Raw genomic sequence first — 16,009 nt, forward strand, 5'->3', positions numbered from 1 at the left:
AACGCCTAAGATAGGAAATACTCTTTTGAATATGCATCAGTTATATAAAACCTAATTGATTTGTATTAATTTAATTTATAATCTTAAGCATTGTTATAGAAATCAAAGCTTTGTTTCAGTGCACGCATGTTGGCCACATAATGTGTGTAATTCTCGAATTCAGAATAATTGATAGGAACTCTACAGGCCGCAGCTGAAACGCCTGATACCTGGAATTTTCTAGCTGTGCAAATGTAAAAGTTAATTTTCCATTGGTCATAGCCGCTATATTTAGGTCTGCCAAGGAAGCGGCGAATCATAGGATTGGTGATGGGCACCAGGCGTGGATTGCTGTTGGATGGAGACCATCAAAAGCGTAGATAAAATATGGCTCCTGTGTTTTATAATCGCCAGTGAGCAGCAGCAGCAGCAGAAGCGGCAGAGGCAGCGAAATCATCATCCGGAGCAGCCGAAGTTACTCGTTTCGGTTCGTTTTACATGGCCGAGTCGAGTCCTTTGGCCAGGACCACAGCTTCCCTTAGTCGAGTGAAAGTTCTCCAGCGCAACGGACGTGCCCAGCCAGAAGTTCAAAAACAAACCCACTTTTGGCGCGCTTTCAAAGTGTTGGATTTATTTTGGTTTTGTTTTGTTTTTTTTTTTTGGTTTCGTTCTGGCTCAGTGCAGCTAGTGAAATATAAAATGAGGGATTATCCTTCGGTGCCCAATGTGTTTCGCGTGGCCTCCACGCACAGCATCAACAGCGAGAACCCGTACAACAACATTCGACCAGCGAATGTAATCTGCAACACCACCGAAAGGCCGCCGCTGCCCATACACCAGCTGACCACCAGTGCATCCATCGAGCACAGCCACCCATCGCAGCAGCCGCAGCACCAGCAGCAACAGTTGCTGCACCACCCGCAGCAGCAGCACCACCAGCAACACTCGCCCTATGCAACATTGCCGCGGGGCCAGCGACTCGCGCCGCAGCAGCATCAGCAAGCTGGCCTAATCAACACGATCTCTGGCAGCATTCCGGCCACGGGATTTAGTTCCCTGGCCGGCAGCTTTAGTGATCTTCAGTTGAACAACATCGGTAATCACAGCAGGAGCAACCACAACAGCATCAGCAACAACCGACGACTGCAGCAGCAGCAGCAGCAGCAGCAGCAGCAGCAACAGCAGCAGCAACAGCAACAGCGGCAGCAGCAGCAGCCGCAGCAGCAGCGACTGGTGCCTCTTTTGAGTCGCCTCCAGCCAGCCATAGAGGTGCAGCAGACGCAGCAACATCAACAGACGCAGCAGCAACATGTCCAGCGGAAGCAGCAGCAAGAGCGCCTGGCCAGCGGCGGTGCTGGTGCTCCCGATCCGCAGGGAGGCATCAGCAACATGACCACCGTCAACGGGGGTTACCTGTGGCTCATCACACCTGTTGCAGCCAGGTTAGTATGTGATCATATATCAATCATGAACACATTAGTTTGAGGAAACAGACATGAATTAAAAAAGCTATTGACTGTTCTAGTCATTTGAGTTCTGAATATGCTTCAATTTAAAATAATTGTTACTGGTACTCGCCTATTTAAAATTGGAAATTATGTTCCGCAAAACTTCTTATCTCTTTTTTAATACTAAATTATAATAGTACTAGGCAAACACAAAATAATCCGTTTATAAAGGTTATTGATTATAATTTGCTTGCCCTAAAACCTGAGTTTTTGAGAAGCGTGCTCGCTTAAAAGTGTCCTTGATGATTGTCCTGTGGTTGGCAACTTTAAAATTTCTCCACGATTTCACTATGCCCCAAATGAACAAAGTGGTAAACCAAGCTATATTTGTACTCATTGCTTTATGTTTGAGGCTGGTTTCAGTTAAAATACTTGACTACTACCTACACAGGTGCTCCTTTTTTATTAAGCGCCGACTTTGAATAGTACTTTAAGCTTCAAGGTAGCAAGGAAAATACTCAAAATTCCTTCAGACAAGGAACTAAATAGACGAATCCCTTAAACTGATGGCGAAACAGCCTGCTGAATGCCAGGAGCTTGAATTCCTACAGAGGACGCACACACAATTTCCGCCCGTTCTATACATTTTTAAAGAAACTGAGGAAACGGGTTTCACGTGCTTCGCAGCTGGCAAATGGCAGCTCGTCCTTGTCACAGGAGCAACCAGGACATCCAGACCTCCATGCGGCTCCTTCATCCTTGTTGCTTGACAAATAATTGTGTTAGCGACACAAATCACTGCAAAGTGGGTTTAATTTGTTCGCAAACTATTTCGCACGAAAGTACACAAAACAAAAATCTAGATTTTTACCATTATGGCTTTCTTTATTTCATATAAAGTAAATTAATAGAAATTTAATGGTAAACGAATGGTAAATTAATAGTTCGCTTAGTAGTTTGGCCAAGTTGCTGCACTTAATTTGGCTTAGATATTTTTAACTTGTGTAAGTTGCGCTCACAGGCATTCACGGAGTGCATGCGCATAAAGCCTGATGTACGGAAGACCTGGCCACACTTGCTGCAGTTGTGTGGCCAATTGTGGTGACCAGTCTCGCGTTGGTGCTTGTACATGGCCCGACTAAAAAGATAGAAGATTAAGCGATATTAATAAAACGTATTCTGGAACCCAAACAATTTCACTAATTTGAATTTATGTATAATTAAAAAAAAACAGTTCGTGGAAGGTTGACTCATAGCGCAATTCTATCGCAAACATTAAATATTTACATAAATTTCTTCGATCCAAGAAAACTGAACAATTTTACAAGTTATATTGAGGGTGTCTTTCGAGAAGCTTTCATTCTTTTAGTTATGCCCGCGTCCATTGGCTTAGAGCGCCTTATTTAAACTAAAAGAAGATTCTGATAGAGGAGGAAGACCTTCCAAACTCACACTCAGTTAATTAAAAAGTCTCAACCAACTATAATGAACACTGTAGATCGAAATTCAAGGAATATAGTAGACTTTCAATATCTACTTGAAAACAATAAACAAGTTTTTGTAAAAGAGTTAGCGGTTATGCCGGAACGGTCATACCTAATTATGGAATGCGAATTATGGAATATACACTAATGGTGACACATATCTTTAAAGTTAAATAAAAAAAAATTTGAAAACCATTGAGGTCATCAATTACTATGATTTCCCTCAAAAAGATTTTTGGTAATAATCCCGAGCTGCTCCAAGAAAAATCATAAAAAAGCATAGGCTATTTGAAAACAAATATATAAGAAAATACGGAAAAAATATACTTTTTATAATTTATATAAAATATACATTAAAAATGCTTCGACAATTTATACATCCTTCCACAATGTTAATTTGCGGACCCTCGGGATCGGAAAAAAAAACATTTCTTGAAAATTGTATCACTAAAAAGAATGATCTTTTTAATGTTTTAATTGATCGATTTATTTGGTGATATGGGGAAGAGCGTGGTTAGCCTATTTTAACTAATATTGAATACTTTATAGAAGGGTTCTGAAACCATCGGAAATGAAATTAATGGGCTTACTCTCTTGATATTGGACGATTTGATGATGGGAGCCTTTAACAAAAATATATGTGAACTCTTTTCTAAAGGTTCCCACCACCGAAACTTATCTGTTATTGTGGTTACTCAAAATATATTTCACAAGTCATCGCATACCAGAGATATTTCACTTTACACTAAATATATAATTGCATTTAAAAATCCTCGCGACAAACTTTGATTTCAATGTCTTTCAAGAGAAATTTATCTGGAAAACCCCATGGAGTTATTTAGAATATTTAAAGAAGTAACAGAGCAACTCAGGGAATAAATCATCTGTTGAGATTTAGATCAGACATTTTTAATTCAGGATATACAGGATATATTCAGGCGAAAATGGGTTACATATAATGTATGTTCTCAAAAGGGCCAACAACAAACTACGGAAGGAATTAAAAGCAATGGTGATAATGAGCTGATAAAAACAATAGTAGAAATAGTTTTAAATACATAACGGGGAAATCATAGTCACTAAATCATAAAGTCTAAATGCTTTAAAAAAGTAAAAAATGCATTGCGATACGTTTCATGTCCAAAGCGCACATTAAACTCTAAGAGAAAGATAACACATTTTTAAAAAGTGTGGGCGTGGTTTTGTGCGGTTTGTGGGCATTAGAGTGGATGTGGGTTAATTAACATGGGTTAATAAACTTGCGCTACGTCTTTGTCTCTTGAATCTGTATGCTGAATCTCAACTTTCTAGTTTTTATAGTTCCTAAAGTCTCGACGGTCATACGGACATGGGTAGATTGACTCGGCTATTGATCCTGATCAATAATATATATACTTTACATAGTCGGAATCGCTTCCTTCTGCCTGTTACATCCTATTCAACGAATCTTGAATACCCTTTTACTCTACGATTATATATATATATATATAGATATAGATATAGATATAATGATAAAAGCGACATTGAAGGAAATGCTGTTGGAGTAGTAGACACTATCTTACATTCAATATTTAGAAGTTCATCAGTATATTTAAATAACATATTAGTATAGCAAAGTGATAATAATTTTAGAGCATATCTGCAAGTGATTTTAAACTGTGGGAGTGACGCATCGGAAAGCCACTTGGCCTCGCAAGGATATTTTCCAAATTTCGGAAGATTAAGATCAGGAAAATACGTTTGTACGAGCTCTAATAAAACCCTGCAAAAAACTCTGAAAAATATATTTCGAAAAAGTAACAAGGTAATCAAACGAAACTGCTTCTCAATAATGTTGACTTTAAAAATATTAGAAGCACAACTTTTCATGAACCATGTCAACCCGAGCATTTTATTGGCTCATCATCATGTTTTACAAACAAAAAATGCTCTCCTTATCCAATCAGTAAAGTAGAAGTAAAATCGTTTACAATTTACCCAGGAAACAATACGATATCAATAGACAATTACCAAATTTTCTAGCTTTTTGTATGATTAGAAACCAATCATACTCAGGCAACAGAGGACTAGATCCATTTAATTTGGAGCATTTTAAAATGCGACGCTTTAATCTAATGGTAAATGGAACTCTGAAAACGTTCAAAGCTCAAGAGGCTATAAAATGCTATACAGATCAAGTGGAATAACAAACATTATGATCGGGGTCCTCCAATTACCAAGAAAATGTTTTATATTATATCAAACTCCACCATATGTTCAAATTTGATGTCGCAAGACACTATAAGAATCGAAGGAAGATTTTCAGAACCTCTTAGGGAAGCCGATTCTTGTCTGGTATATTGTGAATATCATAGAAATATTTAAAATGAATACTTATGTACATAACATATAAAGACAAAATAAATTTTTAAAGGACCCTTAAGACCAGCCTCAAAAAACTATTTTAATTTATCCAGCCTTAATTATTGCAAACACCGACACTTCAGATCAACTTGGAACTCATTGAATTCTATTCTATTTCAAAAGTCGCAAATCAGCAGAATAATTGGATTCGTATGGACCAATTCCCGAAAAAAGGAATTCGTGACATTTTTAACATCTAATAATAAAAAATCTAATAAATATTGCTATAATAAGCAAAAACTACAAGGATATTTTTCAAATACGTGTGGTCATTGTTGCATAATGTATTGTCTTTATAAATGTAAAAAGAAAACGCTAAATAAATTATTAAAAAATTGTAAGAGAAATTACTTTTCATATAATGATAAATTAATACTTAAATGTAAGTCTAATTAAAAAAAAAATGCAAGATATTTAGGAAAATCAATTTAGTTTTTTAATTGAGTCGGTGCCAATATATAATATTTGTACATGATATTGAAAGCCTCCTCTCTTAGAATCGGAAGCCTATGAAACTGACGCGTATCTAGTCCTTCCGAAGTGTCATCATCACTCCAGGGACAAAGCTAGTATCAGTTCCTTATCCTCTGAATCCTCCAGAGTGCTTTTCAAATATCACGTGCTCCTCAAATATCAGCCCTTGATAAAGGAAAAACGATCTGCTCAAGAGACGCTATATGGTTCAAATACTCTCCTTAAGAATCGAAAACCCGATTCCTATAAGTTGGTAGCCAGGGTCTAGGGTTAATGGAACATTTGTTCCATTTACTGAGTCGACAAACTCTACAGTAAGATCCATTGTATGCAGTGATAGGTATTTCAAGAACTGATCCTGACCAATTAAGGAGGATCCAATTTAATATAAACGAGGATTAGAGAGTTCGAAATCTACAAGGGGTGTCTGCTCTTAGAACCCACCTGATTCGTTCTCGAATTAAGGAGTCTTCACAGACTGCCGACTGCACAGATTGTAATGGTGAAGTCAGAAAAGGAGGGCGAGATATGGTTTTGGATGCAGGTAAATAGCCGCTTGACTTTCTCGCTAATATGTTCATAGAGTCATAAATATTTGGGGTATATTTCGGGTCTACTAACGTAATGAAAATGGAGACAGGACAGAGTTACGTGCATACCCTTGAAATCTCATCCACCTCCTTGCGATCATCCTTAAAACTGCTTGTGCGCGAAGGTGTTCAATTGTATTTTTTTAATTCAGAATCGTGAAAATTATACCATTGGAATGGGCTTGAATTATGCTTTCCAATGACACCAAAAGGTGGCAAGTTAAATTTAGTTCATAAACTGAGGAAATGCGTTTCACGCGCTTCGCAGCGCAGCTGGTCCTTGTCACAGGAGCAACCAGGACATCCAGACCTCCATGCGGCTCCTTCATCCTTGTTGCTTGACAAATAATTGTGTTAGCGACACAAATCACTGCAAAGTGGGTTTAATTTGCTCGCAAACTATTTCGCACGAAAGTACACAAAACAAAAATCTAGATTTTTACCATTATGGCATTCTTTATTTCATATAAAGTAAATTAATAGAAATTTAATGGTAAACGAATGGTAAATTAATAGTTCGCTGTATGCGAACCGATTCATTCCGGCTTTGCGGTTTGGCCAAGTTGCTGCACTTAATTTGGCTTAGATATTTTTAACTTGTGTAAGTTGCGCTGACAGGCAATCACGGAGTGCATGCGCATAAAGCCTGATGTACGGAAGACCTGGCCACACTTGCTGCAGTTGTGTGGCCAATTGTGGTGACCAGTCTCGCGTTGGTGCTTGTACATGGCCCGACTAAAAAGATAGAAGATTAAGCGATATTAATAAAACGTATTCTGGAACCCAAATATACTGTCCATCCGTATGTCAGACCGTCCGTATGAAGGTCTCGATCTCAGAAACTATAAAGGCTAGAATGTTAAGATTAGGCATGCAGCTTAAAGAGGCATAGTCGCAGCGCAAATTTGTTTCCAAATGTTGCCACGCCCACAAACCGGCCAAAACTGCCACGCCCACACTTCTGAAAAAGGTTAGATACTTTTTTCATATTATTAGTTTTGTAAATTTCTTCAAAAATTTCCAAAAAAAACTTTTTGCCACGCCCACACTTTTAAAAAATATTATGATATTTTTTCATATTATTATTAGTCTTGTAAACGCTCATCTATTTGCCAAAAAGCTGGTTGCCACGCCCACTCCAACGCCTACAATCCGCCCGAAACTGTCACGCCTACACTATTGAAAATTGTTTTAATTTTGCTTCGTTTTATTGTTTGTTTTGCCAATTTCTATCCAATACCAAAAACACTTTGGCCACGCCCCTCCCTACACCTACACACCCAAAACATTCACGCCCACACTTTTGAACAATTTTTAAATATTTTCTCATTTTATTCCCCAGTATCTATCGATATTCCCATATCCCAATTAAGAAATTTGCCGTTTGCATTTCCACTAGATGAGTAACGGGTATCTGATAGTCGGGGAACTATAGCATTCTCTCTTGTTTATAATTTTTTGGTGCGGCAAGGTCCAAAATGAGGAGAAAAAAATATATATTTTTTCAAATATTCGAAATATGGAAAACGTACCTTAAAAATATTAAAACGGAACGTGGAAAGCATTGCACAGAAAAGAGGCATTATTAAAAAAAAAAATTTCTCAAGCAAAATCATTCAGAAATATTGGTCGAATCCTTCATGTCTCAGGGAACATGGTTTAAAAGCCTGAAGTCCAAGTAACGTCCATCTCTTAAATGGGAGACACATTGCCAAGAGCATTAAGTCCTCCAAGGAACATTTAAATAGGCCATACGAAAAATGGAGGAACATTTTATGGTCAGATGAGAGCGAGGTTGGCAGTGGATCTCGATCGTGTGTACGATTTCCCACGAACACCGAATATAAGCCAAATTACACAGTAAAAAATTAATACGGACGATCCAGTTTAATGGTCTGCGCTTGTTTCTCGTACTATGGAATTGGGCCAATACATAGGAAAAAAACCATCATGAAATCTTAGGGTCGGTTATTAAAAAGGCAGTTGCAGCTTCTAAGCCAATTAACAACGAATACCTTTGGGCTCTAATTAAGGAGTCCTAAAACCAAAATATCCCTAATACCCTAATAATAATATCAAATTAATTAAATTCATTAGGCAAAAGGCATTTCAGTTTCTATTAAAACCTAAAATGTAGGTAGGGGACTTATTCAAACCTTGATTGGGCAAGTGGTGATCTTTAATTTTAATTTTTCACAACAGAATTTGGTTTTCTATCTCAATAATAATCTTAGCTGTTATTATCATTAAATTATCAGCGAAAAGGATGAGCCGCTTACAAATAAAATATACTATAAATTATTATTCAATTAGTGTAGGGATTAATCATTCATTTCCTTATGATCTATGAGCCCTCCTACCTGTAGGAATGATGGATTGGCCGCTACTTGATCTTAAGTAGCCTTGAAAATGTATCCATGTGTAGGCGGCTTAAGAAAATACAGAAAAATATTAAAATTGAAAATTGAAAAACTTACCGCGAATCAAAGTTTTTCTTGCAGTTATCCGACGGGCACTGAACCGGGTTAACACCGACAGTGGGCGTGTTGGCTGATGGTGGTAAATCAAGCGGCTGCATCTGGCTCGAAGACGAGACGGAGTTCATGATATGATTGTAGTATTGGTTTGATAATGCATTGAATTGTTCGGTCCAGGTAACATCCATGTTACGGTAAGGATTAGGAAAAGAGCTCAAATTTGGAATAAAGTACCTATTTGTGGAACCCTGATTGGTTTTGTCCAGCCAATTTGGCTGCCACCCCACATCATTTTGCGCGACCCCTTCCACTTTAATCTTAACCGGGAAGTTAGACTCCTCCGCCTCGGTCTCCACATTGGTCGCCATCTTGGTCGCCACCTTGGTCGCCGCCTTGGTCGCCACCTTGGTCGTCAACTTGGTCGCCAACTTGTCCGTCACCTTGACTGCCACCTTGTCCGGCATCTTGTTCGCCTTCTTGGCCTTCGGCTGCTCCTCTAACTCTTCTTCTTTGATGGTCGGAGTTTGGGAAACGCCACCGACTTGACGGGCGAATTCAGATGCCAATCTGGCCGCAGTGGCGGCAGATGGAGGACGACCACGTCGTGACCCGCCATTATGGCTTAGCACATGGGTAGCCGTTTCCCCGTTGTATTTGGGCAGCAAAGCTTTTTTGTTGCGCATCTCGATTTCGCGGCGCACCACTATGGGCAGTCGATCACTGGATAGCCAGGAGTCGTTCTCCAGCTGCCTCCGCGACTGATTGGCCAGTTGGCGATACGAAACGGGGCGACGATTAACGGGGTTGTTCGGATGCTTCACTTCGGTGGGCTCCACTGGACGCTGGCACTCCGGCAGACTCGAATGGATCACCCTAGCAGCTAGAGACACATGCAGGGTATATCAAGGAACTGTTTTGCTGAGCAAACTATTTTGCATGTAGTACATACGAAGTGTTTGCAAAACCTACCTTCGTAGCGCTCGTAAAATTCGCGGCGCTTATTGTTGTAACGATCCGAAAACATGCTTCGCATAATTAAATTGATTGAATATGTTAAATAATTACCCAATAAAAAACCAGAAGTGAAATGCGACTTGCGCGCAGCGAACAAAGTAAACAATGAAGTTTTAAAACGCCAAAGGCACTTTCCTTTGACACGTGCTGTAAGAAAAGAAGTCCGCCATCTTTGTTCGATAGATTTAAGCTATCTAATTTGGTTCCACTAATCACCGATAGATAGAGTTGCCTCCTTTAAAAAGGTGGCAATTATAATTTAGTTCATAACTTTGAAATAAGCCTCTTTGTAATATAATTTCATACCAAACGTTAGCAACCCAAGAGCATCTTAAATCGTATTTTTACTTTAAAAAGGCCCAAAGGCATAGTTTTGGTATAATATTTACTGTAACTGTTTGTTACGAATAACAATAGGAAAAGGAATAAGGAATCAGCTGTTATAAAACTAATAAAAGACGTACTAGGCTGTATTTTTGTAGCGGTGACACGTCTACAATTACTGGTATTATAATATAGATAATAGGATAAACTAAACTAAATACATATCTCTCTCCATTTTGGAGTTATTAATTTTGGTCACAAAAAGTTATCATTCAGCCCATGGTGGAGTAGAAATTTCAAAAGAAATTTAATGCAGTTATAACCAATGTAGGCGGTTGTAGAATCCTTATTATTATATACGTTTTTCCACTTAAAAAAAAAAAACGGTTAAAATAGTATGGCCTTAATTCGATTAAATAATAGTGCTGGCACCTATTTTTGTTGCATAAATCGATTGGCATTTTTTAAAAACAACATTGAGTACTAAACAACACATAAAATCCATCTCAGCACTTGTGACTACGCGCGGTGCCAAACTGCGCAAATATTGGCGTTCAAGTGCACTCATGAATGTATTCACGAATACCTGGATGACGAGCTGAAGATCCCTCTAAAAAATTCCCACCACCCTTTGAACTTTTTTTTCGCATTTTCACTGCTTTTTTTCGCACATTTTTCAGCGCCAACAATTTTATGTGCGCTCCTCGTTTTTGGGTGCCAACATTTATTTGCATATCATTGCGTGTGTGGGTGCGAGTGCGCGTGTGTGGGTGTGTGAGTGTGGGTGGGTGAGTGTGGGTGGCTGGAAAGCTTCGTGCCCATTCAGTTTGTTTGTTCTTGTGGATTTTCGGCCTCGTTTTTGGCAGTCGTCCCCCGACCACAAAACAGGTTGAGTATTTTTTAATCAGCAGCAGCCTCACACAATTTTTGGAGTGCGGAGATCCAGGAATGGGCATTTCCCTTGATTACACTCTGACCACCCAACTCGCCGCCCACTTCGATTTTGATTTAGAGAATGCAACTTTCTCTACTCTGCAATTGCACACAAACAAAATTGTGCAATATATATGATATGTAAATGTAAAAATATAAGTAAATATATTAATGATATATATATTTATAAATGTTCCTCATTTTAAAACAATCTCATTTATTTAAATATTAAATATTTTTACGAGTATCTAACTGCCAGTATCGGATTTTGGCCAGTGTCTGATTTCCACTCTGCTCGTTTTTTGCAGCATTTCGGTGGCCATTGTCATCGCCGCTCTGGCCGGACCCCAGTGGCTCTTCACGGAGGAGAAGCTGCCCAATGCCAACTACAATGGGACGGCCAACTTCAAAGCCCTGGACGATGGCGCCTACATCACCAAGTACACCAAGTCCAGTCTCTGGATATTGTGCACCACTCTGCCAGGTGAGTTGACGTCCGTCCAGCATCACAGCACCACATTCCTTGGCAGCTTTTGCACCACCAGCAAATGGAGACAAATATGACATGCATGGTGTTGGGCTGCTGCAGTTTTCCGGCTTGGGTTGTGGGTGGGGTCTTTGTGTTTCCCTTTTCTTTTTTTTTTTGCCAGCTGCCAACCGAACGAGGAACAATGACCTTTGGGCTTATTCGGCTTTAAAAACTGCGGGCAGTGGCAGCGGCAGACTGAGGGCTTCGGATTTGACCAAATTAAACTGCAGTCAGCCGGGTGGGGCGGTCAGCCAATCAATCAGCCAGTCACTTAATTAAGGCTCACAACTGACAGCTGTCCTTTTTATTGTATTTTTATGTGAAGATTAATCTGATCAGAGGAACTCCTGTGCTGTGTTTGGCTGCAACTGGCTGTGCAATTGGAAAATAATAATTGCCTTTATGAGTTAAATCGATGGTTGAAAATATATGCACTAAAATAAATAAAATAAAATGCACAGCCCAAATAAATTTACATTATATACATATATCCTTACTGTGAAGCCATCGAATAATATTCGTTGCAAAAGTATAGCACCTTTTATGTTGCCATACTTGAACAATTAATTTATGCACGAGTATGTCTTATTGGTGGAGCAAGAACTGAATAATAATAACAGGAAATAGGCTCATTATTTGAATTTTTTCTGATTTTCTTATGCGTCAACAAACAAAAGGCAATCGAATGTAGGCCCACACGGGCTTGAAGATGCTGCCCTTTTTAGTGGCCCCTCTTTGAGGGGAGGATCCCGCCGAGCGACAGGATCAGCTCGACCAGGTGGGTGCGCATGGCTGCGATTTGGTCCACTGCGATGAGCAGCGAACTGGTGGCGTATCCGCATCTGGCTACATAGTCCGCAACGTGGTCGGTCATGCACATCAGGTGGATTCCGGATGCAGGGTCGCGGCCGGAGCCTTCCTTGCCAGCCGCTTGGCGCTCCTGCTGGAGGCAGCGACCGGTGACCAGGGCGAACTTCCAGGCTTCGAGGGGCGCCCGTAGAGTTTCCGACACCGAGGCGGCCAACGGCGAATGACAGTTGTCCAACGAATCGTAGTGGTAGAACTTGCTGTCCGGCCGCGAAATCAGCAGTAGGGACCAGTGTCCGTGGGGTCTGCGGAATTACATTTAAAGTTAAAAACAATTTTGTGGAATACGTATAATCGCTGAACAGTTAATAATTAATATTTAACCCGCTAGAGTAGATGGGTTATTAGAATCGCTAACAGGCAGAAAGAAGCGTAGAAAAGTCTATCTGGAAAAGTGCGACTACCTGTGCCCGTTCGTCTATCTGTCCGTATGTAAAGATCTTGGAACTATAAAAGCTAGAAAATTGAGAAAGCATGCCAAATGAAATTACCGACCTGGGATGGGTGGAAAGCGGCACCAAGATGAACTGTTTCTCGTTGAGACGGCGGTCGCGCACCATGGCCCACAAATGGCGCATGTCCATGTGGCGCAGTCGTGCGGCCAGGCCCGGATTCAGGAAGTGCAGATCCGACTCGGAGCGGTAACGGCGGTGCTGAAGGTAGGCGTAGTAGAAGGCCACCAGCCGTTCGTTGACGCCCTCGTGAGCGGACTGGAGCAGCTGGACATCCGAGTGGCGCAGCGAGATGTCCATGAAGCGGAGCGCAACCAGGCTCTGCTGGCCCACCTGATGCGGTCCATCCCCGCTGCCCCGCTCCAGTGACAACGAGGTGCTTGTATTGGAGTCCCTGTTCTTGTTTTTGTTCTTGCTCTTGCCGTTGCCCTTGGCCTGGAACTTACCCTTTTCTTTGAACTTGCCCCTTTCCTTTTCCTTGACCTTGCCCTTCGCATTTGGCTTGGTCTTCACTCTTCGGGGATTCTTATCCTGGAGGGGCTCCACCTGGTTTTTGGTTTTAAGCAGCTTTTTGGGCGCCAGCATCCTGACTTCAATAATCCTGGGCAGTGGTGTATTTTCCTGGGTGGCTGGTGTATCTGTTGTCTACATTTGGGTTTGGAATTGTTTACCAGCGCGTGCTAGGCGTTACAAAAAGTAAATAGCTCGAGTTCGAAATCAAAAAGATTTTCGGTAAAAAAATGTGGCTGTTTGATAAGTCGATTATCACAATCGGTTACAAACGATAAACGAACTATTAGTGGTACCCATTCGTTATAAAAAATTATAAGTATTTTAGAGCTAACAGAGCCAATTTTCCCGACAACAGAATTGAACTATTTTTCGGTCTGGAATGTAAATACATACTTCCGCAAAAACTAACTGTATGAAGTTGAGCTTCCTTTCAGTTAAGATGAAGGCAAACAATTAAAGACACTAGAATATTCTAGACACTAGACACTAGAATATTCTTGATCCTTGCAATCTTTATTTTTATCGATAAGTGTGTTGCGAAAGCCCATTAAAAAGCACATCTCTAGAAGGTGTTATACTAATATTGAATACTTTATTGTTTGTTTTTAGGTCTGGATGCTGATTCGTATAACTGCGTTAAGATTGACTACTTTTCCAATGAGGGTTATCAGCCAGATCCGCACGACTCAACCGCGGCAATACCCTGTAAGTGCCAAAGCATCATAAGTTGTCTAAGAACTGTGTGGTATATGTATGTACCAAGTACATACCATATATCTAGCTAGATATGTCCGTATGTCCGTTCGTCAGTATGAGGAGTTGGGACTTAACGTGTTTAGCTAACTAAGGGCTATCTTATAGCGTGGCACTCGACCATATGGTTCCCTGTTAGAGCTAAGACAATTACTACATGGTTTGTTTTTGGGATATTTAATTTCTGCACACATTGTCTTGTTCCATACGATTTTTAATTTTGTTTGTACAGTGTAAGGGAATGGTTTATGATTTCTCAGCTTATTTATGCCAGAAGTTCTTTGGTCGCTTGATGAATCCATCTTTACTGGCGCGTTTAAGCATGCAACTAACCCTTAATGGGCTTAACTGGCATGGCATTTGGCATTTAACCAGGTGAATTCCTTCCTCATACCTCCAGCCAACTTACTCCGGGAATGACTGGGCTAAACTGAAATTGATTTATTGTTGTTAGTTGGCCTAGAAACGCACATGCACATAATACAACTTTAGTTGGATGAATTTTAATTAAAGGCCTTTGGCCTCCATCGACAAACTTTTGTCCCTGTGATTTGTGGGCTTTTCAAGAACAGGAAGTAGTGTGTAATTGAAGTCAGGCGATGACAATAGCTGAACATTTTCAAAATCCATTATAAGACTTTCGCCCACATTCCATGGCAGGCAATATCAACTAGCCCAAAAACACATTAAACTGCTAAACGCCCTGCCGAAAATACCAATATCCACACCCGGTTGAAATTCCATTAATTTTCACACAATTGGCCATCGATTTCAAATATTCCCATTAATTTTGTTTTGTGCGAGCGGTCAAAACTAATTTCAAACTGGCCTCAGGGGACAATTTCGAAAATAAAACTATTAAACAGTCGGCTGAAAATGGATGTCGCTGTGCGTGCGTCTTTTTCGCAGGTCCTGTCGCTGTCTCTGCGTGTTTTTGCTTAGCCGCAGGATATTTTCTCACTCGTTGACAGGTCAGAGCGAAAACAAAAAGAAAGCAAAGCCTAAAAGTCAGAAACATGGGCCAGACTAGTGTTTTCTTTAATAGAGGGATCAAAAAAAACATGGGCACGCTTTTTAAAAAACCACTGTTGCGAATAAAAAAATACACTGAATGGGATTTTTAATGTATGTAAATGTATTCAAAATAGGTTATTTCAAATAAATTCTAACGTAATAAAATTTTTACTTACAGATACGGTCACCAAGTCGTGTCCTATTTTCCTGGCTGCTGGTGTATTTCTAGTGATCAGCTTCATAGTTTTTCTGATCCCCACTTGCTCGCATCAAAACAATCTGTATTATTTCAGCGCGGGAATTCTTTTCATTGTTAGTGGTGAGTTTCAAAAATTTGAAAGGGTCTAAGGATAATAATGACACCGAAGTTGCGTAATCACCCTGTAGGTCTAGTGATGCTGATAGGATTGATTGCCTATATATCAATACTGAAGGCGGAAATCGGGTCGAAGTTGAGACCCCGGTCCACCCTTCAACCAGCCCTCATCAAGGTCTCCTATGGCCAGAGCTTCTTCCTCTTCGTCTTTGGATTCATTGTCACGGAATTCGTTGGAGTCTTGAATATATTCCTCTTCATCAATTTGCAGGAGGTTAGCTACTACAGTGTGAGTAACTGAGCTAGGCCTAAAGAATTCATAACGCTTGAAATTGCCATTATTATTTTACTTAATTTTATATTATGATTTTTGTTCTTAAAAACAATTGAAAATTGTTCATTTTCGATGGCATTACTTTTAAGTTGCATCTGTGACAAT

The 16,009-nt window shown here is 40.1% G+C and overlaps 3 protein-coding genes across 3 annotated transcripts; 1 reads left to right on the forward strand and 2 right to left on the reverse strand.

Moving 5' to 3' along the window:
- The first annotated feature begins 678 nt into the window (after positions 1–678).
- On the forward strand, positions 679–15,871 carry LOC117148429 (ras-interacting protein RIP3). Its single transcript, XM_033315802.1, has 5 exons — positions 679–1,421; positions 11,435–11,610; positions 14,097–14,192; positions 15,433–15,573; positions 15,642–15,871. The coding sequence occupies exons 1-5, from the start codon at positions 679–681 to the stop codon at positions 15,869–15,871; spliced, it is 1,386 nt and encodes a 461-aa protein (XP_033171693.1).
- On the reverse strand, positions 6,876–9,929 carry LOC117148430. Its single transcript, XM_033315803.1, has 3 exons — positions 9,825–9,929; positions 8,856–9,735; positions 6,876–7,113 (listed from the first exon to the last, which is right to left on the reverse strand). The coding sequence occupies exons 1-3, from the start codon at positions 9,886–9,888 to the stop codon at positions 6,951–6,953; spliced, it is 1,107 nt and encodes a 368-aa protein (XP_033171694.1). The 5' UTR covers positions 9,889–9,929; the 3' UTR covers positions 6,876–6,950.
- Positions 12,290–13,699, reverse strand: LOC117148431 (sentrin-specific protease 8). Its single transcript, XM_033315804.1, has 2 exons — positions 13,018–13,699; positions 12,290–12,767 (listed from the first exon to the last, which is right to left on the reverse strand). Exons 1-2 carry the CDS (start codon positions 13,557–13,559, stop codon positions 12,377–12,379), a joined length of 933 nt encoding a protein of 310 aa, XP_033171695.1. The 5' UTR covers positions 13,560–13,699; the 3' UTR covers positions 12,290–12,376.
- Positions 15,872–16,009: the final 138 nt, after the last annotated feature.

The sequence above is a fragment of the Drosophila mauritiana genome, chromosome X (genome assembly GCF_004382145.1).
Source record: "Drosophila mauritiana strain mau12 chromosome X, ASM438214v1, whole genome shotgun sequence".
Lineage (NCBI taxonomy): Eukaryota > Metazoa > Arthropoda > Insecta > Diptera > Drosophilidae > Drosophila > Drosophila mauritiana.

Coding starts and splice junctions, on each gene's coding strand:
- LOC117148429 (XM_033315802.1), top strand. CDS start 679: ATGAGGGATTATCCTTCGGTGCCCAATGTGTTTCGCGTGGCCTCCACG. Junction 11,611..14,096: donor ATTGTGCACCACTCTGCCAG/GTGAGTTGACGT, acceptor GTTTGTTTTTAG/GTCTGGATGCTGATTCGTAT. Junction 15,574..15,641: donor AATTCTTTTCATTGTTAGTG/GTGAGTTTCAAA, acceptor ATCACCCTGTAG/GTCTAGTGATGCTGATAGGA.
- LOC117148430 (XM_033315803.1), bottom strand. CDS start 9,888: ATGCGAAGCATGTTTTCGGATCGTTACAACAATAAGCGCCGCGAATTT. Junction 9,736..9,824: donor ATTTTACGAGCGCTACGAAG/GTAGGTTTTGCA, acceptor ATGTGTCTCTAG/CTGCTAGGGTGATCCATTCG. Junction 7,114..8,855: donor AAGAAAAACTTTGATTCGCG/GTAAGTTTTTCA, acceptor CTATCTTTTTAG/TCGGGCCATGTACAAGCACC.
- LOC117148431 (XM_033315804.1), bottom strand. CDS start 13,559: ATGCTGGCGCCCAAAAAGCTGCTTAAAACCAAAAACCAGGTGGAGCCC. Junction 12,768..13,017: donor CCGCTTTCCACCCATCCCAG/GTCGGTAATTTC, acceptor GTAATTCCGCAG/ACCCCACGGACACTGGTCCC.